Genomic DNA, 22,589 nt, shown 5'->3' with positions numbered 1-22,589 from the left:
GCCATGCAGGTGGTGGGGGGTTGTTTATGTTTACCCGAGAATGTCGTGTATTGCTTGTATGACAACCACATCTCCAGCAGCCGAAGACATAGGACAATTACGTTGGTTTGAAAGCCTACATTGGGTGTTGCTTGAGAGGCTAAAAGAATTATGTTTCTTTTCTTCCATTTCTCGCTGTGTTTCCAATGCTGTCCTGCTGAGACACGTCACGCTATGATGCACATGAAGCCTGCATTCACTGCATTAAAGATGTGATTATCGCTCAGTTTTACTTTGTACATGTGCACATAATGTAGATAGGTTTAAACAGAAAAATCTGAAATTCATAATTATTCTTACTCGATTGATAATTACAATCATTGTTGTCTTAAGGTAAAAAATCTAAAGAGAAAAATTGAAGCCAAAATTTTTTGTTAGAATCTAAGCATCATCATGCATCATCCCCAAATGTAAACATGAACATGTTTAGTAACCTGAGCTCAGGCTCGATTTTTTTCCTCCCTACGGACAAGACTAAATTGTCGACACGGTTCGAGGATTCCGAAACAGTAAAAGACCCGATATCGACGGTGTTTCGATTATTCTTGTTAGATATGTAATTGGACTACCATTACCATAGTTAGACATATTTTAATATGACATTATGCACTGGCATTCTCCCCAGTAGGATGAAAACAGCTAAAGTGACAGTGTTGTATAAAGGAGGTGACAGAAATGATTTGTCAAATTATAGGCCCATTACCATCTTGCCTGTTTTCACGAAAATACTCGAAAAAATAATGCACAATAAGTTGTAGGCTTTTCCTGCGAAACACGACAATATTGTGGACAAGCAATTTGCGTTTAGAGCTAGACGATCCACAGAAATTGCATTTCTTCATACAAAAGAAAAAAAAAATCATATCTTATTATCCTGTCCACGGTATCAGCAGCACAGACAATCTCTACAAGCTTCCTTAGCTCGGCTGGATGGCAGACCATTTGATGTCGTTAAGGTTCTGGGCCCTTGGACACCCGACCATCAGTTTCACGCCATGCAAGCGTTTGTGCGATTTTGCGCAGACTCCAAGTTTGTGGACACAGTGTGACTGACAGTGTGCGTGGACAGCGTGTGTGGACAGTGTGTGTGAGTGACTGACTGAGAGTCTTTGTGACTCATTGGTTTTATTGTAGATAGCCATTTGTGCTTTCCTAAGTGATCTGGAATAGCCGGCTCTCGTAATGAGTGTCTATTTCTCAATTTTTTTCTTTTCTAATCAACTCAACTCAACTCCAAAAACATAAGCAACATGGGAAATAAATTGCTAACATAGCAAACAAATTTTATTATTCTAAAGCTTTTGGTCTAACTAACCATATTGATCTCTCACTACAGTTTTATTATTATTATTAATATTAGTGGCTAACCTCACACTCTTAAAAATCAACTTCACCGCATAGCGTGCTCCTAGTCAGCCATCGTCTCTAATGATATCGTTATCTGCCTTGACTTGTTGAAAACGGGAGTGTACGCCTCCCGTTTTCGACAAATCAGTGCAGATAACGATATCATTCTAGGTGACGGTTGGCTAGGAGCATGCTATGCGGTGAAGTTGATTTCTAAGAGTGCACATTAGAGGCGAAGCCTTATTGTGTTAGGAACCAGATGCAATGGTCCCACCCAAGCGTGAGGACTTCAATTGGCACACAAAATATAACTTTTCAGATGTCGTGGTTACTAAATGAATTTGGCCTTTTTGCAGATACTTATATGTACATCGTCAAACAGGAATTTGAAAATTTTATTTTGGTGAACACTAGGGTGCAGGTATGATATGAGAGGTATGATATGGGAGAACGATATGAACGAGCGAATGAATTGATATATGAATGAAATGTTTATATGGTGTGTGAAAATGCTGTTATGTCTTGAATATGGATATGGAAAGTGGAGATATGTGTTACGCTGTCCGTACTGCAAGTGCCAGGGGCCTTTGTCAAGCTCGGTAGACCTTCTTGTCCCTGGTTCCGCTACAATGTGTGAAAACTAAAATTATATTATTCTGATTAAGGTGTCATTACTGAATAATAATTATTGGTTGTTTTACGTCGCGAGACCTCCGCGATCTTGAGCGACGCCACAGAGGTCGATCCATCGAATTATAGGGTTGCTGCCCTTTGTATTGTGCTTCCAAATCACTGCTGTTCCGTTCCGGGCTCGAACCGGTAACCTTAGGATCCGCAAGTGTCACAACTGAACATGGCACAGTGGTTACTAAGCGTGACAAAACGATATTACTCCTTTCGAGCGTACAGGCGTTTTGTTCAACTACTATATGACTGTGCAAATAGTCACTTTACAACCGAAGCGAGTAGCAATGTAAGCAAAGCGAATACGATGTGAACAGTTATACATAGAGGAACGGCACACACACACAAGGGGCATATGTACGTGATGCCTACTGCTTGCGACTCGCTTGTTTGTGGTTTATCCCATCTGATATCTCCATGCGTTGCAAGACCATTTATTCTGAGTAACAAACACGTGTTGCATATGGTCTTTCTTGAAATACAATATAGGAACAACATTTCCGAGGGTAACCAAGGAATTATGAGCTGCAGAGCTATACTGACACGCGATTCAAGACTATACCGTGTCGCAAGCAGGATACATACAGATATTCGTATGTACCAGCACACTCACCCCAGGTCATAGTCACGATTTATTTGTTGTTGTTGTTCGTTGTCCTCGTGTGCTGTCCTGTGGCGTTTTTGCGATTTCGAGCTCAGCTGCAGAACTACTCGGGGGGGATACACTTATTAGAAGGTAAAAGAGAATGAATAAAATTAGAAGAATATGTGAGCCAAGCGAAGTATATCGGCTTGCTATTCCGCAAGTAAATCATTAGACCATGCATTAAGAAACAGAAAAGAAAGGCGAAGGGAGAATGACAGAGACGGAAGAAAAAAAACTGGTGATGGTGATGTGCGCGAAGGTGGAATGTGAGGGTGGAGGCACTGCCAACCGAGATGACACGAGGCTTGGGGCCACAGGCTGTGCACGAGAACTGTGAACTATTCTGATACAACTATTCGCTTTGGGAGAGACGTTATCTCGAACCGAAATTCGTTTACAAAATTCTATGTTCGATTTGAAATTCCATTCGAATATACTGTAATTCGCTTCACATTCGAGAAATTCAAACATTCGCACGGTGCTACTACGTTTCTAGGAGGTAGCGCACGAAACATATGAGCTGTTCTTTTTCTTTATTGTTTAGCCTATAAACTACACGCCCTCTCTTCAAAAATGGAAAGCCCCAGCTTGAACGACGCATGAATGAACAAGAACCCCATAATTTCGTACGCAGTCGCTGCATTCATCATACTTAGGGGTCTCAATAAAAATGTCTCCCCACACAATGGTCATGTCCAGATGTCAAACTACCCGTAGCATCAATAGGTCTCGTGCTCCTTCGCGCGTATAGAGTACGTTGTTTACATAGCCCTTCGTGTGCCGCATCGTTATAAGGCTGCCTTGAAACGCAAAAACCGAGCAAAACGTTGGTTCACTATAAAAGCAAACCCGAGTTTGTGGCCAGTTGCTGACGCTGACACCATGGCTCTGGTACGTACCTGATTTATTTATGTGTCTGACAGGACTCGATCTGTTGTCCAACCGCTCCTGTTCGGTGTCAATAGATGCATTGAATTGTTCATACCTTGTGTTGGTGCGGGCTGATTTATACTTTTTTTTTACTTGTACTGTACTTTACGTCTTATTCCCAAAGGGGAGAGCTGTCTTCGTGATAGTAAACGAAAGAATGGATTGGTGAGCCACAACAGGTGGTTGATGAGCTTTTTAGCTCAGGTTACTCATAGACTAGTAAAGAAAGAACCATTGCGCTATATAATTCTTTCGCGTATTTTCTTGCTCAGGCGCTTGACCTTCAATGTCCAGATGCAAGCTTTACTTTTACTCCAACTGCAAATGTGGTGTCGTGCAGCATCTAAATCGGCAGTCAGTCACGGAACGTCGTTTATTCTCTCTTTGCTTCGCTCAACTTTTAATTTACAAGGACTGGTTTATGATTCCTTTCCAGCAAAATGGGAAGACATATATTAGGTCGGTACCTATGAAGTCTATTAAGGTATAGTGCATACAGTCCTGTATACACTTTCCATGACATAGAGATCCATATCAAGAAGCAACAATTCACTATGTTACATACACCCAAGTCTGTCTTCACTGTGCCTATAACCCAGCCCACGCGAAAACGGCTGGGTTAATTAGGTTACTGAAAGAGCTGTCCATATGAGACATCCAATCTACCAAAGATGCAGTTAATAAAATCATTCAATTTGATCTTCCGGGATGTGCCGTGTTACGCATGCATCGTGAATTTAACGAAGCACACTCCACGCAGCCAGCAGCCGACCCCGGTATTGACCATAAAGAAACTGAAGCACAACAGTTGACAAAAAGTTGGCGAGTGCCGGTGCCGGGTCTCGAATCTATACCACTCTGATTTCCCGTCGTGTGTACTACCACTACACTACGCCGACATGGTAATTGTAGCATATGGTTGTTGCTTGGGCGTTGATGTTGATGTAGGAGTGGGCGTTGCTTGTCTTTGTCTTAATCGCTTACTGAGCATGCACAACAACAACAACACTATTGTGGGATGATGAATGGGGAGTTTCATCGCCAGGGGCGATACTCTACCCCATTGCTGGTGGTGATGTGGGGAATGAAAGCCCCTTCACAATAAGGATCAACGTCCTATGGTGTCCAAAAAGCTCAAAAGAGCTTTGAGGGCAGAGCGTTGGTGGGCTGGATTTGGCCAGGGACCAATCACTTTTGAGAGCGAGGGAGAGAAAGAATGGGGGGGGGGCGAGAGTTCAGTTGATTAAGAGACCCGGAGGGTGCGGTTCGGGAAGGTTGGTAGTTTGGGCAATGATAAAGAATGTGCTCTAGATCTTCTAGAACACCGCAGTGACAGCGTCTGGGAGAGTCAACTTGTCTCAAGCGGTAACGGAAATGAGCTGTAAAAACCACATCGAATCGCATCCGATGAATTAATTCAGCATCTTGACGAGAGGTGTTTCGTGCCATGCGGAAAGCGAGCGCTGAATCAACTCTTCTCAGCATTGATGAGGGGAGAACGTCAGTTGAGACTTCTCAGCCTCCACAATTTACGTTGCGGCCATAAAGGAACCTTCCCAATGTCTCTTTTCCAGATACTGTTCACCAGCATGCTCATCTTGGTCGTATTCCTCACTACGGTTGCGCAAGGGTTCCCCTACGCCAACCGGATGCACGACCCTCATTTTCAAGACCACGGCGCTTACGGGCATGGCATCGTTACACACGAACACAGTTCCACCCGCGAGAGCCACGCTTTGCCCCACGGGGACCTGGACAGTCCGTCCACCACTGTCGTGTCGTCCAGCCACAAGAGGGTGGTCGTTCCGGGCGGCGGTGATGCTCATCGTAGTGGCTACTTTGCCCTGGTACCCGTCAATCGCATTTTCTTCAAGCCGTGGGGGACCGTTCGATAGCCTCTTAGCATTTCACTGAGCAATACCGTAAGAGTGTAGAAATGCTATGCAGTTTCGCGTCCTGTCGCGCATTGTTACTACATGAAACGGTTAAAGTGCCACTAAATCTCGTGTCTTCAGAATGCTACCAAAGTTATGTGACTGAAATCTTCTTGTCTCACTTTGCATTCCTGCAAAATATTTTGGCTCTATACGTGACGCGAAAGCTAGAGAAAATTATTCTTTATCTTTGAGAACTGTGACGTCATGTAGGCTCCAACGGAGCGCGCGTCTCTCATTTTGCAACGTTGTTGTCCTTCGCCGTCTGCCGGGGTGCTCACTTTTTGCACTCCGTTAGCAGAAGCCCACGCTACGTATCGTCCGACCACTCCGACTAGAGCCCTGCGCGGATGAGGTTTTTGGCATCCGCATCCGACCCGCATCCGCGCACACGTTACCGCATCCGATCCCCATCCGCACCATACACAACAGTTTACATCCGCATCCGATCCGCTGAGCAAAACGCACCATCCGCATCCGATCCGCAAAAATCCGCACGCTTCGAAATACGCGTAAAGACCGCCGGAAGCATGTTGGTATAATTTCGGATGCCTCCATGCTGTCACGGAAGGACTCAGTCATGACGACAAGCAAAGGTAAACCTTTCAACAAACGCGATATAGACTTCAGGAACGCGTCGAACGCTACCTCGTCGGCGCTCGCGCGGTTCGAGACGCCTGAATGCCTCCTCTCCCGTGTTGGCGCCGTGCATGGTCAAAGGTAAACCAGAGCATGCGCTCGCTGTCGGCTGTCGGCGCGCAATACAAATAAATTGCGGGTGGAAAAATGACAGCACGCGGTATATCCGCATCCGATCCGCTACCGCTCCGCTGCCTTCGTATCCGCATCCGATCCGCATCCGACCTCGAGCCATCCGCATCCGATCCGCACACCGCAGCAAGTGCTAAATTTTCATCCGAATCCGCAAGTATATTGCGGATATCCGCGGATATCCGCTTCCATCCGCGGATGGTGCAGGGCTCTAACTCCGACCATCGAGAAAACACCAAGGAGGGAGAAGTCATCTCTCCCATTTCCCCTCTTTCGATCAGCGTCACGTGACTTTTCCACCACGTGACCCTCCCCGGACGCCGGCGTCCTTGCTGGGAGACGAGTGCCCTCTCCAGAACATGACATCATTGCAATTTGTAGGCTTATGATTACGTCACCCGCTCCTGGCGTCATCGAAACTTGTGGAGGCTCAGCAGATCTTCAAAAATTGACAGAAATGCACAGTGTTCGTAAACAGGATTGAAATTTCGCGCATAGAATTTTCGAGGCACCTTCCTTTCGTGGACTAAATAAAATAAACGCTGTTTGCCGAATGCGGAGTGGCACTTTAAGCAGTACAGAAAAGATACGGACACTACCTGAAAGTGCGAACCCCGCAAGGTTCATTCGAGCACGATTTCTTGTACAGTAGCGGTGTACTATGAGAGGGCTATTTATGTGTTTTCTTCTTCGCTGCTTGGCTAGTAGGTTCGCTGTACTGGACTGCTAATCGCTTGAAAAGTGTCGCTCCTCGCATAAGTTTGACCAGATCAAAATTTAGGAAGAGTAAGCGTAGGAGCAGAAGAATACGATACATACTGGAACTTGTTTTTATAGCGCTCTATATTCTACTCGACTTACTGACTGTACTTTACTCTCTTTTTTGCGTGGTTTTTTGCGTGTTTGAAAGCTTCATTACTGGTCTGTACAGAAATGAGAACTTCATGTAGTCTCTGCACGAAAGAATTTTCAGGGGGTCACAATTTAGTTATGGTCACAATTTATTTAAATTCACAATCCAGACGGCTTGTGCTGCACTGTATAGCCACGCGAAGTAAGGGAGTCAATTAGAGGACCATCCTTTAGGTACCACGCTGCCCAATGCACTCAGGCTGAGTAATTCCACCATATGCACAACCTCTACTTCATATGGAGGGCAAGTCGCCGCCGAAAATATTCGTCATTCAGGCAAGACGTGCACGTTCCTTAAGGAGGGGCTCGTGAAATGACACTGTTGCACAAAGCGCCACACTGCGTATCGAAGTCTTCCGCTATACAACATATTAGCACGCATTTCTCCACACCTACTTGGCGCGCCATCTTTGTTTGCATGACATATAGGAGAGGGGAAAGTGTGTCAGTTTGTACGATGGGAACATTTCGATCCGGCTCTAAGTGTCGCGCATTGAACATAATATTTGCGCCAAAAATTTACTCTATAGAAAATTCTTTTCCTGCACCTACAGTCCTACACTTATATCTACGTCGTTAGGTAAGAATGTGTCTGTGCGCACAGTTGAAACCTATAGGCATAAGATGATTCTAGACATAGACATCTTGTTTTTCACGTTGTTGACAACCCTCATTGCCAAACAAATCCTAATCTAGAGGCTCGGCCTCTATAATATGCTTAACCGATGGGCGTTTCCCGATTGTTGTAACCAGGCGTGATGTTGTGACTACTACTGTACTGTGAATATTTGTCACGCTGTATATTTTTTACGCACTACTTACACTCGAAAATAAATGAAACAGTGAGTTTGTGCGCTCTGTGTCTTCTTCCCTTCTACTTTCGTGCTGCGTGAAGAGTTTACACTTTGTAGAGTAAACGAGGCCTCATCGTTACGCGAACGTGACGTAATCTTTGGGATCCAATCAGAACACCGCTTGCGGGGGCCGCAGCCGTGGAGGCAACCACACAGCCTTAATTCGCACGGAAAGTCACCGCAGCAACCGGCTGTCTGTGTTTAATGTCCTCTGCGGCGATGGGGCCAAGAGTGCAAGACCGTCACTCTATCTGTTTATTCCCTATCCTATTACCCCATTATTAGCCTATCCTATTATCCTACCCTATTACTTATTCGACATGGGCGTAGGAAGCTGGGGGCAGAGGGGGCGGTCGCCCCCCCCCCCCCCCCAGTTTTCGCACCGGGGCCCAGCCCCTCCTGACCTTGCGCTCTGAGGGTCTCGTCAGTCACGCCATTTTTCATCTGCACGTGTCGTCCGAGGCAGACTCGCTTTCAGCTCTGTTATCGCGAAGAGTGAAAACGAAGCCTGTTTAAAAAGTAGAAGACTAAATTCACCCGCATAGGTACTATCCACCCAATTACCCTTGTATCGCCAACTGTAGGATGTGACAAGCGTTAGCATGCCCACATCACGCTTCAAAAATACCCAATTACCCTACGTGATACTGTATGTGCGGACCTGCTGCGCGAAGAGTAGCGACACGCCATTCAGTGGCCTTCCTTAGGCGATACAGGAAGGCGCAGATTTCGTGAAGACGCGAGGAGTCAGTTCGCTGGTGTGCTTGATTGCACGTGTAGCATATCAGCTGTATTTGCCTCAGCAAGGCCAGCACGCTCTACAGAGCCTTTTTAGCGCAGCAATGAAACCCTTTGCAGACGAAACCAGTGCACTTTTGACGAGACCAAAAATGAAAAACAAAGAGACACGCCACCGCTCGCTTACTTCTATAGATTTGTCGTGCCACATATAATGAAATCATCAATACGTATTTCAGATTGTGCTGTTCTAATGCCCCCAATTCCCTTTTCGCCTCAACGTAAAAAAGAATGAAAGATGGCCTTCCCCATCCGCATTGCAACCTCCACAGTCATCGCATTGCTTGGACGCAGTGGCGGATCCAGACCCCCGGTTTGGGGGGGGGGGGGGGTTCTTTGGCGGAGCGCGTAGTGGGGTGGGGATAAAGGGAAATCCAATGTATAAACTGATGTTTTTTGGTGGCGGTGGGCGATCGTCCAACCGCCTCTTCCCCGCCTTCCTGGATTCGCCACTGCTTGGACAAGTCATTTCTTTTATGGGCATTAATGGCTCCCGTTTTTGCATTTGCCTCACTTCTCAACCTAGAACCATGCACCGTAGGGCTCTCCTCTTCTTGGGTTGGGTTCGGTTAGGTTAGGGCTCGCACCCCCTTGCCGTGAGGGACTTCGACGCCCCAGAGCAGAAGGTTCGAACAGGTGGTTACTCGCGTGCACTAGACTGCTGCCGCCATCTAGGTATAAAGAGAGCAACGTATTTCAGCGCAACGTTTACAGATTCGTAACTTGGTGGCGCTTACAGCGAGTTTGAGTTGGAACCAGTTTGAACGTAAATAATCTGGTAGAAATTGAATTTCTCACCTGACGAATTCCGGTACTCCCATCAAGAACCCCTAAATGGCTCAAACCCATTGCCTTGTAAATTGAAAGCAGAGAAAGAGGACATAGGAAATGAAACGGTGCATATCGCAAAAGGCAACGAGAAAAAAGCCGAAAAGTGCAAAATCCAGCGACTCGACGAAGGTTGATGGTGGCGGTCGGCCCGTTGTGAACGAGATGGTTGCCTGCCCAAGATGACAGCGAGGATCGTGCGTCCTAGGCCGACTTCGTAGAGGATTGTGCCGTCATGTGTGCTACAGCGTCAATGGAAAATCCAGGCATAACACTCAGAAACAGCACAGCCGACGCGGGACCTAAACCAAGGGCCGCCTTCCATGAAAGTCTCCGCACGCGAGCACGAAAACTAAGATGGAAACGCGATAAATAAATGGAGGGAGAAGTCAACCCGCTGGGGTGCATCGTTATTAATGTGATGGACGTTCTAAAAATTTAGAATATGTTATCTATATTCTTAATAAATATCGGTATTTATTGCTGAATATCAATCTATGTATGCATCTATATATATATCGATAACTATCACTATGTACTCCTAAATACGGATTTATAGTCAAACCTCGTATAGCGAGGCAAGACGTACCGGGAAAAATTCGATGAAAGCGACAATTTGATAAAAGGAAAAGTTCCATAAAAACAACCACTGTAGCTTCAGAAGCGTACAGAAACCATACAACAATCAGTCAAGCAATCAAGCAAAATTTGATGATGAACACATTAGAAGCCTTTCAGCTCAATATTTAAAAACGATTTTAAAAAATACAGCTGTACCAGCTGTACAGGCTTTCGTTGGCACTCACTTCGCACTAAACGATGCCCGCTGGGTGTGCACTTTTAATAATACGATTCGAAATGCATGTCCTCCGGTTGGCAAGGAGTGAAACTTGGAATAAAAGGAAAATTTATAAATTTAAAAAATCCGTTTTCTTTATAAACAAGTATGTGTGTATATACACAACACACACACACACACACACACACACATATACATTGGATGATGATGAGGTGGGCGATTCACCGCCGCTGATGCGGTACACTGCCCTATTGCACGCTGGGAAAGGATGAGGGGATGATGATGGGGGCCGTCACCAGACCGGCGGAGCACAAGTACTCCGCAAGAAGACGAAGGCCTTGCATCTGGTGGGCAGCGTTCGACCACGGTCCGAGAATCTTCACGAGGTTGAACGGCCGCTTGTTAATACGTTGCATAGAGACTTTCATTAGTGCACGCATACACACAATATCGATGGTATATCGAAAAAGCGCTAGTACCTTGCCTGCCTTTTTATAACTTCATATAACTTCATTCTGACGTGCGGTTGGCGACGCGTCACCATCGCCGTCCTCAGCTTGGAGTCATTATGAGTCGTCACTACTTCATTCTGATATCTCACATCTAATGCTTCACGTGTAATGGGATAGTGTACTGCTCTCCAGTGGTGAATCACCCAAGGTCATAGTCACGATTTATTTGTTGTTGTTGTTTGTGTCTGTCCCCTTCCATTTCGGTGATCGTTTGTCAGTCACCTTATGAATTACCAAGAAGTCAAAAAATCATTGCTGATCGATATTTTAAACAACATTAAATCATATTAATATGCAGCAGGCCCTCTTAAAAGCCATATAGTATTTCTATTATAACACGACTTCTTCGTACTTTAACATCTCCTTGTACTTGGTAAATATATATTTTTTCTATCACAGGTCATCAATGTCAACAACGTAAACAATTCATTCACTTTCATTTTATTGATTTGACTTCGTGTAAGCGTGACACATCATTTGAAGTGTTACCATTACCGCGCAAGTGAAGCGAGGTGGAGGAGGGGCAACGTAAACAAGCAAAGAGTGAGAAAATATGTGCCTCAACTATAACATACCTCAACAATACAACAAAACGGAAAGGAATATATCAGATGGAATTATAATATGCTGGCACTTTCAAGGTATGGTTAAACAGCAGTAATTTTTCTGCAGAATTTTGCGTCCTAGTGTACGTCCTTCGCACGGCAGGCTGTTCGTAGCTTCATTCTTTTGTCTGATCACATCGATTTTTTTTTCATGTTTGCATGCAGGCCCCTTTCTCAGCCTGACAATTTCCAACAATGAAGTATTCCGACCCTTTTGAGGTTCGTTTCCTATGGCGTGTTGTTCTTGTTGTTGTTATTTATATAGCGCCATTATTATTTTTTACGTCTATACCTCAAAGAAGAACTAGCGTGCAAAAATGCCGGATGACAGATGCCGTTACGTTGACATCAACACAAAAGGAACGCGATTCATCGGCTGCGTCGTTCCTTCTTTACAAGCGAAATAACGTGGTGTCAGGTGTTAGAGTCTATCCTAGCAAAGGGCGTCAAACTCTGTCTTGGCCTTCCTCAAGCGACGTCATACGCTTTAGCCATGGCAGAAGCACGGGAACCACCTGTATCAGCTCTCAGGATGCAAGGAACGTTCAGGCTCTACGTGCGGTTGGCGACGCGTCACCATCGCCGTCCTCAGCTTGGAGTCATTATGAGTCGTCACTACTCTTCTCTTACCCGAGCCATCCAGACACAACTTGGTCTTATTCTGAAGCACAAGCCACATGCACTACCCGATATCCCAACATGGGTCCTACAGCCTCCTGATGTAAGAATTAATGTGCTTGGACTTCCGGGAAAGCAGGATATACCAACGCATATTCTTCGACAGTTCAGTCTTGAGTTACTAAACAGCACCGCAGGCAGAATAGAGATTTTCACGGATGCCTCTACGACATCATCCGGCTCCTCGTGTGCGTTTGTTATCCCGGAGACGAATACCGAAAGAGCGGTGCGGCTGTCTCACGTCACCTCTGCGTCGGCCGCTGACCTTTATGGAGTCCTCTTGGCACCAAGTTTTATCAACTCTCAATCTTTAGTTGCTCGATGGACATCTATAGCGACTCGAAATGTGCGTTATAGACTCTAGCTACCATGTTTACTACGGGATCTCTGCCGTCAGCAGCGCAAGATGTCTTGCACGCATACCGTGCGGCAGTTTTAAAAGCTCATGACATCCAAATGCAGTGAAGGTCACTGTGGAATTGCAGGCAACGAGGCTGTGGACGCTGCTGCACGCCGGGCTCTCCAACTCAGGCGCGTCCAAATGATGTCTATTTATTTCACCAAGGGCGACGCGGGCTGAATGCTGAACGACCTCAAACAACAAATGTGCAGCACCTCCTGGTTAACAGGATCTGCTCGGGATTCGCTTCTGTACAATGTTGACCCAGAGCTTTCGAGCTTTCGAGCACCACCTTCTTTCCACCACCTGCCTACCAAACGACGACTGTCCTACATAAGTTACGGCTCAATGCACCGTACAGCGCACGTCTCCTCTTGAAACTTGCAAAGCGAGACTCTCCGAACTGTAGTGAGTGTGGTGCTGTAGAGGATGTAGACCACATCCTTCTCAGGTGTCAGAAATACGGTGATGCTCGAAGGGCATTAGAGACGAGCCTCTCTGGTGTGGTCTCCCGAACCTTCGACATCAGAAGCTGTTAGGTCATCCGTCATCCGACAAGGCGCTAAGGGAACTTGAAGGCTTTCTGCATACAACCGGGCTTACGGACATTCTGTGACACGCTGAAAGTGTGATGTGTCCTGTGTGTGCCCCCAGCGGTTCCAACATTTTACTCTCACTTGGTCGAAACTTTTGAACTATATATGTTGAACTCCATTATCATCTCTGTTCTTCTCTGGGCATCATCTCTTTGTTTTTTCTTCATCTCATCATATGTTTGTACTCGCTGTGTGTAAGTGTATTGGGGTAGCCAGTTCGACTTCGTCGAAACTCACGTCCCCATTTTTTCTTTATCACATCGCATCATATCACGTCAACATGACGAAGTCGTCTTCACCCGGCGAGGAGAAATCTTTGTTCTTTAGTATACCCCTTTATACCCTCTCAGTACCCCTTTAGTACCCCTTTAAGATGGGGTAGTCGCCATCCATGTTGATGGAGTGTACATATGGCTTTCCTTTTTTTTTTTCCTCCGTTACAACAACACGCAGCGCTGTACAATTAACTTAACCGTCGCATACGAGAGGCAGGATACAATATGTCACATTGCAAGAGCCAACAGGAGCACGGACACGTGACTCGTTAAGTGCGGTTACCGAATGGTTTTTCTAACAGCGCCGCTCCTGTTTCTCATGTCTCGAGCAAGGCCGCAGAGCGTTCCACTCCAATTCCCTGTCATTCTCGCACGTGTGCTATGCTTTCTCAAACACGCGCACTTGCTTGAGCGGGGGGGGGGGGGGATATTTATTAGACGAAAGGGAAAAAAACGGGGAAAGGTCAGCCAAACGGGACGTCGGCTTTCTATTCCGCAACAAAAAGAAAGTTGATGAAGCTGAAGAAAGAATAATAAAATAAAGAAAAGAAAAGAATGAGGACGAAAGAAAAAAGGAAGAATGGAGATGAAAAAAGAAGAATAAAATAAATAAAAAAGAAAAGAAAACAACTGGGAAGTAAATGATAGACCAACAAACGGTGACAAAAGAAAAGATAACTAACAAATAGTGAAAGAATGATGATATGGATTACAGAAGTTGACTTTAAAACAAAAGCATGGGGTTAATGCGTTGAGCGGAGCTTGTTATGGTACGTGAACGATACGTCCCTTCCGCTCTGTGGACTTGGGTCGCAAAATTCTACGGATCCCGTGTCTCGACTAGGTTTTGCTTTTCCTTTCAGGGTTAGAGGCAGTAATCAAGGCGGAGTGCCAGGCGTCAGAGCAGTGATTTGTCCAGACCCTACCAACAACCTCCCCCATTTTTTTCTGTACAACAGAGCTGTAATGATGACTCCCGAATTTTTTATTTTTTTATTTTTTCTTTTTTTTTTTTTGCTAACCCCTCTCCATTCCTGTGATGCTGGATAAACTACTGCGTCAGAGCGTCAAGCGAACTTCGACTTCTCGAGAGAGATACCTCGGCGAACGGCAAGCTACATCAAAGTGCCCGGAGCTAACTCGGAAAGGGAAATTCGAAAATGGTGCGCGTAAAGGATGCATGTTTCCTCGAGGAAGGTAAGTAAACTAAGAAAGAACTGGAACCGGATGTTAGAGGTAAATAGCTGCAGCCGCAGGCAATGAGCGCGTAGTATGAAATAAATCTGCGCGCAGCCGCATCATCAACCACGATGTTCCGGTAGCGCTGTCAACCCTTAATTACGTTTCGGGCGAATTAGTCATGCATGCGGTGAGGTGGTCCCCCTCTACAGGGGTATTAAGACGGTGGAAAAGTGAAGGGAGGAGCTGCTCGGATATAACTGATTCGTAACAGGATGTTCGCAATACTTCACTGGTGAGCGTCCCAAGGCAGTATCATCTGAACTATGTCTGTTGGAAAAGGTTGGCTCACAGAAGCAAAACTGGAGCACGACAGAGAAGACTCACAAGTCCACAAGACGACAGTCCTGGAGCAGAATGGGAACGCCATTCCAAGGGAGGTCCGACTCAGCAGTTTTGTCGGGTCGCCACAAGTAAAGGCACGGAGAACACGGAAGCGGTTGAGTGTGTTTAAAAGCAATCTATTTACTTCAATGGTCGGAGGCCCACTGGCCTGTATTTACAGCTTTTCAGCCGCAGAGCGCGGCAAGGGAAAAAGGGAAGCGAGAGGAAGGAAAGAGAGGACGGGAGCGCAGTGTTTTCTGAGAAGGAGAAAAGAGAAAGTAAAGGTAAAGAAAACCGTTGTACATCTGGCTGTGCGACTGTACTTGGCGAGTCGCTACAATACTCCCCCTCTAGTGAGGAACGAGCGAGAAAATAACAAAAATACTCGTCAGTGTCCCAGCACAAGTCGCTGTGGCCACCGTACCCGTCTGCCGGAGCGGGTGATATAAGGCTCTTCTGCATGTGTCCTCTGCGCTGCAGGTGGCTTGCCGGAGGGGTTTTCAAGACGTGTGGGTGTCTTTTGTTGAGGCAGGGTTCCCGTTCTGTCGCTGCTCCCGTTGCCAATTATTGCTGGCTTTAGTCTGTCAACACTGACGACTTCGTTGCGTCCGTTGATAAGTATAGTAAAATGCTTCCGGCTGCGCTTGAGAACGCGGTATGGGCCGTCGTAGGGGGGCTGCAGTGACTTTCTGACTGCATCGTGGCGAAGAAACACGTGCGAGCAAGATTCCATTTCCGGGCTCACGAACGATGCGTCGTTGTCCAGTGCTCTTGGTTGGACGGCGCGTAGTGTGGCCATAAACTGTTGAAGTTGGTGGGCATAGTTAGCGGGATCCGGAATCTTTGCTGCAGGGAGAGGTGTAATAAACTCGCCAGGGAGACGCAGCGGGGTGCCGTAAACGAGCTCCGAAGCACTGCAGCCGATGTCAGCTTTGAGAGCTGTTCTTATGCCGAGCAAGACAAAAGGGAGGGCATCTGTCCATCGAACATCCCCACGAGCCATGATAGATGACTTTAGCTGCCTGTGGAAACGCTCGACGAGGCCGTTTGAAGCTGGATGGTAGGCTGTCGTGCGTAATCTGTCGCATCCGATGATGTTGAGAAGTTCCTTGAAGAGGGATGACTCGAATTGGGCGCCTCTATCTGTTGTTACTGTTGATGGTACGCCGAAGCGAGCAACCCAGGTAGAAACGAAAGTGCGGGCCACCGTTAGGGCGGTAATGTCCTCCATGGGCGTTGCCTCGGGCCAACGGGTGAAGCGGTCTACCGCGGTGAGGATGTAGCGGTAGCCTTGGGATGGGGGAAGAGGACCCACAATATCTAAATGAACTCGCGCGAAGCGTGCTTCTGGTGCCGGAAAGGTTGAGATGGGGCTGGACGTGTGACGATGAATTTTAGAGCGCTGGCACGCGTCACATGTGCGAGCCCAGTGCCTGACGTCTCTGTTCATTAATGGCCAGAAGAATCTTGACGTGATGAGTCGTTGGGAAGCTCTAATGCCAGGGTGGGAAAGGTTGTGGATGCTGTGAAAGATGTCCTTTCGAAAGGCTAGAGGGATGAATGGTCGGGCTTTTCCAGTCGATGTTTCGCACACAAGGGTAGGGTTGGAATCTGGAAGAGTGATCCTCTGGAAAGTCAGCGTTCCTGGACTACTTGAAATTTGGACGAGTTCTTGGTCATCTTTTTGAGCTTCAGAAATGCCGTTGTAGTCGGTGCGAGCCGGTGGCGTTGAGTTTACAGCGTGTATCCGAGAAAGACAGTCGGCGACGTCGTTGTTCTTGCCTTTCACGTACTGGATGTCGGAGGTGAATTCAAGTATGAACGACATCTGCCGGAGTTCTCTAGATGTGTGGGATCCGGACTGGGCCTTCACCGATCTCAGAGCAAATGTCAGTGGTTTATGATCTGTGAATACGGTGAATTCGCGTCCTTCGAGGAAGTGACTGAAATGGCGAATTGAAGAGTATACTGCAAGGAGTTCTCGTCCGAATGTACTGTAGTTGCGTTCTGTCGGACTCAGCTTGCGAGAAAAGAAAGAGATGGGCTGCCACTCGTCGTTGATGCGTTGTTGGAGGACGGCGCCGATGGCGGTGTCTGATGCATCCGTCATAAGAGATGTTGGCGCGTCCGGCTGTGGGTAGGCTAGCAGAGTTGCGTTGGCGAGATGGCGTGTGATATCCTCAAAGGCAGCGTTCTCTCGATCGCCCCACTCCAACGGTCCAATTTTGTCGTTTTTATGCTTTTTGCTGAGAAGCTTGTGGAGAGGCTCGATGGTTTCGGCGCAGTTGGGAACGAATCGGCGATAGTAATTGACAAGTCCCAGGAACTCCCTCAGGCGACGTTTCGTCGTTGGAGCTGGGAAGTCAGTGATTGCCTGAACCTTCGTTGGTAGTGGTCGAATTCCGTTGCTGTCGATTTTGTGTCCGAGAAAGTCTAGTGATGACACTCCGAATTCGCACTTCGCTGTGTTGATGACTATGCCAAATTGTTCCAATTTTGCGAACAAAGCATTTAGGTGTTCCTCATGCTCTTCAGGTGACGCACTTGCAACAAGAATGTCGTCAATGTACGCGTGGTATCAGTCCATACCGCGGACGACGTGATCGATGAAGCGCTGAAACGTTTGCGCGGCGTTTCGCAATCCGAAGGGCATACGAACGAATTCGAACAGTCCGAATGGTGTGGTGACTGCCGTCCTCGTTATGTCATCGGGGTGGACGGGTATCTGATGGTAGGCCCGCTTCAGATCTATCCGTGAAAAGATGGTCGCTCCACGGAGTGATGCGGTCAGGTCTTGTATGTGCGGTATGGGGTAGCGGTCTGGGACCGTAACTCTGTTAAGAGCACGATAGTCCCCGCACGGCCGCCAATCACCTGAAGTAGCCTTGGCACCATGTGTAGCGGCGAAGCCCAGGGGCTCGAAGATGGTCGGACGATGCCTAGCTGCAGCATGTGCTCAAATTCGCGTCGGGCGATCTGGAGCTTTTCAGGTGACAGTCGACGGGGTGGTGCAAATGTTGGCGGTCCGTTGGTCTCGATGTGGTGGCTGATATCGTGGCTGACAGGTAGCTCAGTGTTTACAGGACGGGTGAGAGACGGGTACTTTTCCAAAATGTTGGAAAACGTGTTTGAAAGGCCGGGACGGATGGTAGTGAGATTCAGTGAAAGAAGGCGTGATAGCGTGCCAGGAGTAGTCATAGATGTCACTGAATCTAGAAGGCGATTTTGGCGAATGTCCACTAGTAGTCCAAAATAGCGTAGAAAATCCACTCCGATGATGGCGTAGGGAATATCAGCAACCACAAAGATCCAACGGAATGTTCGTCGCCGGCCAATGTCCAAGGTAAGGGAACGCTCACCGTACGTGTGGATCGCAGAGTCATTCACAGCGTAGAGTTCAGGTGCAGCCGGTTTGCCACGGCGATCCGTTGTTGACGCCGGGATGATGCTCACTTGTGCACCTGTGTCGACAAGGAACTGCTGTTTGGTGACGCGATCCGTGACATAGAAGAGTCGGGTGGGTGGGTGACCAGCTTCGCTTACCGCCGTTAGCTGCTGGCCGTCCCATTTCCCGCTCTCGAACACGGTGGTTGGCACTGTCTGGCATTGTCGCCGAATGTTTGGTGATACCAGCAAAGTGCATTACCATTGTTGCTCGGTGCTGGAGACTGTCGTCGGGCTGGCGCTGGTCGGCGTGAAGCTGATCGGCTCCGGCCTCGCTGCGTTGGGCCGAGCGACTGCACCATCTTGACCAGCTTGTTCATCTCGGCGCGGAGGTCATCGATGGCGTGGCTGTCCCGTGCGGCTAACGTGTCTTTGAGGTCTGTGATGTCCTTCCGGAGCTCCATTATAGCCGGGGGTTCGTGTTGGGATCCGACGGCAGCGATGACCGGGGAGCCAACGTCCATGATGTTGTCGGCCATGTTGGCGATGTCCGACAACGTTGTGCTCTTCGCTGACGCCAGTATCATACGAACGCTGGCTGGGAGGCGCTGAAGGAAAAGCTCCCGCAATAGAGTCTCATCAATGGTGCTGGCCTTTTCTCCGAGCAGTTGTTGCAGACGACGGAGAAGTTGAGTAGGCCTCCTGTCGCCCAGCTCCTCCGATGTGAGCAGCTGTTGTATACGTCGTTGTTCTGACGCTGATGTCCGGCTCATCAGTTGTTCTTTCAGCGTGTCGTACGGTTTTTCATCTGGTGGCGAAAGAAGTACATCACGAACCTCTGTGGCGACGGATGGGGCGCTAATGCGGCAACAACGTAGTTGAATCGAGTCGTCTGTGATGATATGCTCCGTAGTGCAAACTGTGCCTCCACTTGGGTGAACCAGACTTGAGTGTCGTTGGGCCAGAATTCCGGGAGTTTGATCTGAATGGCAGAGATGTCAGCAGGTGCTTGTTGAGTGGCCATTGATGTGGAGTTGACATAAACAGAAGGCAAGTCCAAAAACCGGGTCACCAATATGTCGGGTCGCCACAAGTAAAGGCACGGAGAACACGGAAGCAGTTGAGTGTGTTTAAAAGCAATCTATTTACTTCAATGGTCGGAGGCCCACTGGCCTGTATTTACAGCTTTTCAGCCGCAGAGCGCGGCAAGGGAAAAAGGGAAGCGAGAGCAAGGAAAGAGAGGACGGGAGCGCAGTGTTTTCTGAGAAGGAGAAAAGAGAAAGTAAAGGTAAAGAAAACCGTTGTACATCTGGCTGTGCGACTGTACTTGGCGAGTCGCTACAGTTTCATTGGTGTTCCGTGAAAAAGCAAGGCGCTTTACAAACGACGAATTCATAGCTTATGTCATGGGTTCCCGTATCTCCATCGCTTTTACACAGAGAAAAAAAAATGAACAAACGAAAAAAGACGAACAAATCTCATGTTCTGCTGCTCTCCTTTCATTTCATTTAATTTTATTTTTTCCTAACCTAGATGGTCATGGTGATGTGATAGAGAGAATAAGAAGGAAAAAAAAACTAGAATTTATGTCTTTCCGATCGTTTGTGTGGTTTACACCCAATAAATTTTATAAACGCCTTTTTGTGGCAATTTGGCTATATGGTAATTGCCACAAAAAGGCCCCTCCCTCTATCCTCGAATCAAAAGAGATAACTCTGTCATTCGCGGCAATGGTTGGCGCACAGCATGCTATGCGTTGAAGTTCTGTTTTTAGAGTGTAGGTTACGTTATTTGTCGGGGTTGAACGAAGTACAATAATATAAATATTTTAATACTTAATTATTATTTCAGTGTCTATCAACTAGTGCAGAAAGTTAATTGATAAATAAAATAAATTAAAGCAGATAAAATGGAAGTCACCAAATTAAATTCGACGTCCGAAAACCCCGTGGACACCGACGGGAGAACCCTCCCCTTTTCTCTCTCTCTCTCTCTCTTCTTTTTTCATTTTATTTTATTTTTTAGGGCACTCGTAGCTCTACGTGACTTGCTAAACTCTAAAAACAGGTGGTTGTGGTGGTGATGGTGAAAGACTCGCCGTTGTTGGCCTCACACATTCTAAAAACAGAACTTCACCTCACAGCACGTTCGTCGCCAACTATTGCCACAAATGATAGGGTTATCGCTCCCTATCATTTGTGGCAATAGTTGGCGACGAACGTGCTATGAGGTGAAGCTCTGTTTTTAGAGTGTATAGCGTAGCGTAAAAGCTGATTCACACTGCCGCGTTTACAGTTGCGCTTGCGTTTTACGTCCGCTGAGAGCGAATCATTGCAACGGAACATTGATTCGACGAGAGAAGGAGGCGTAGGCCTTTTTGTATCAATCATCATATACCCAAATTGACACAAAAAAAGGCGTACGCACCCCTCTCTCTTCGAATCAGAAGCTATACCCCTATCATTCGTGGCAATGGTTGGCGCACAGCGTGCGATGCGGTGAAGACGCGGGCAACGTCACGACTGACGCCCTACGAAATGTGCGTCCTGGGCCGACTTCTAAGGGAACTGTGCCGAGATATGTTTAGAAGCGTCTGAGGAAAACCCAGGACAAACCCCAGACAGCCCAGCCGGCACCGGGATTCGAACCCAGGTACCTCCCAAACAAAGCAGTACACTCTTAAAACTGAACTTCACCGCATAGCACGCTCTTAGCCAACCCTAATGTCGAATGATTACGTTATCTGCCATGATTTGTTGAAAACGGGAGGCGTACGCCGTTTTTGTGACAATTATGAACAGCATAAGTGTCACAAAAAAGGCGTACGCCTCCCGTTTTCAACAAATCCTGGCAGATAACGTAACCATTCGAGATGATGGTTGGATAGGAGCGTGCAATGCGGTGAAGTTCATTTTCAAGAGTGTACTTCCCTAAAAACAGATGAATGGCGGTGGTGGTGGTGATGAAAGAGCTCGCCGTTGTCGGCCTCACAGATGTGGGCAACGTCACGACTGACGCCCTGGGGAATGTGCGTCCTGGGCCGACTTCTAAGGGAACTGTGCCCCAGATGTGCTCTAAAAACAGAACTTCACCGCATAGCACGCTCTTAGCCAACCACCATCCCGAATTACATCGTTCTGTACCCTGATTTGTTAAAAAAAAGGGAGGCTTTTGGGGCCACTTATGCAGTGATGTTAACTGCCACAAAAAGGCGTACGTCCCGCGCTTTCCACAAATCGGGAGCGATAGCCCTATCACTCTATGCAATGATTGACCTTTACCGTGCCATGTGGCGAAGTTCTGTTTTTAGAGTGCATGCCGTTACTCAATTACTTGTAACTCAATCACCCTTTGAGCTAATTAAATAGCAATGGCGACCGTGTTGGCGCAACCCCGTTTCTTCCGTTGATTCTAATCTGCGACTGATCTGAAATGCAAAACCGTTGCCGTCTAAAGAGCGCCGTCCCGGTTCTTGGCCTTCCGCTCCCTCGCCGAGAGACCAGCCTGAGGCCAAGGGCGCACCTAAGCATCAGGGCGTTCTAACGGCGGCTACCGGAACGACGGGGAATGTTCTAAGCCTTTCCCAAAAGACATAAGAAAATGTAACGGCACCCTATGGCGTTGTACGATGATTGCGCGTTGATGTTTCTTTACTTTTTTTTTCTCTCTCTCTCTCTCTCTCTTTTTTCTTTTCTACACACGGGGGTAGAATGTGGTTGGCATTGCGTGTAACCTTCGTTGAAAAGGCCGTGGGCAGGGCGGTTATTGGCACGGCTGTGACGCTTGCAGCTCAGCTATGCATGGGTGTAACAGCATTTGAACGTTTTATAGCCGCATAGCATATAGGGAATGCTGAGTTGTCATAATTGTGAATCTATGTTCGAAGTACATCACGTGACCGCCAGCAGCTTGGTCAAGCACGGTCGTCGGCCGTCGAGCAATCGTCGTTGGTGGTAGCCTAGGTCGTGCTGAAGACTGGGAGGTAGTGGGTTCGAATCCCACCACCGGTTAATTGTGCTGTCTGAGGTTTTCCC

The 22,589-nt window shown here is 47.4% G+C and overlaps 1 protein-coding gene across 1 annotated transcript; it reads left to right on the top strand.

The window, feature by feature from the left end:
- The first annotated feature begins 3,446 nt into the window (after window positions 1-3,446).
- On the top strand, window positions 3,447-8,110 carry LOC135390077 (uncharacterized). The gene is made up of 2 exons (XM_064620087.1): window positions 3,447-3,607; window positions 5,221-8,110. The coding sequence occupies exons 1-2, from the start codon at window positions 3,599-3,601 to the stop codon at window positions 5,539-5,541; spliced, it is 330 nt and encodes a 109-aa protein (XP_064476157.1). The 5' UTR covers window positions 3,447-3,598; the 3' UTR covers window positions 5,542-8,110.
- Window positions 8,111-22,589: the final 14,479 nt, after the last annotated feature.

The sequence above is a fragment of the Ornithodoros turicata genome, chromosome 3, assembly GCF_037126465.1.
Source record: "Ornithodoros turicata isolate Travis chromosome 3, ASM3712646v1, whole genome shotgun sequence".
Classification (NCBI taxonomy): domain Eukaryota; kingdom Metazoa; phylum Arthropoda; class Arachnida; order Ixodida; family Argasidae; genus Ornithodoros; species Ornithodoros turicata.
Note: the sequence above shows the minus strand (reverse complement) of the source record. Positions and strands in the feature narration are given on the sequence as shown.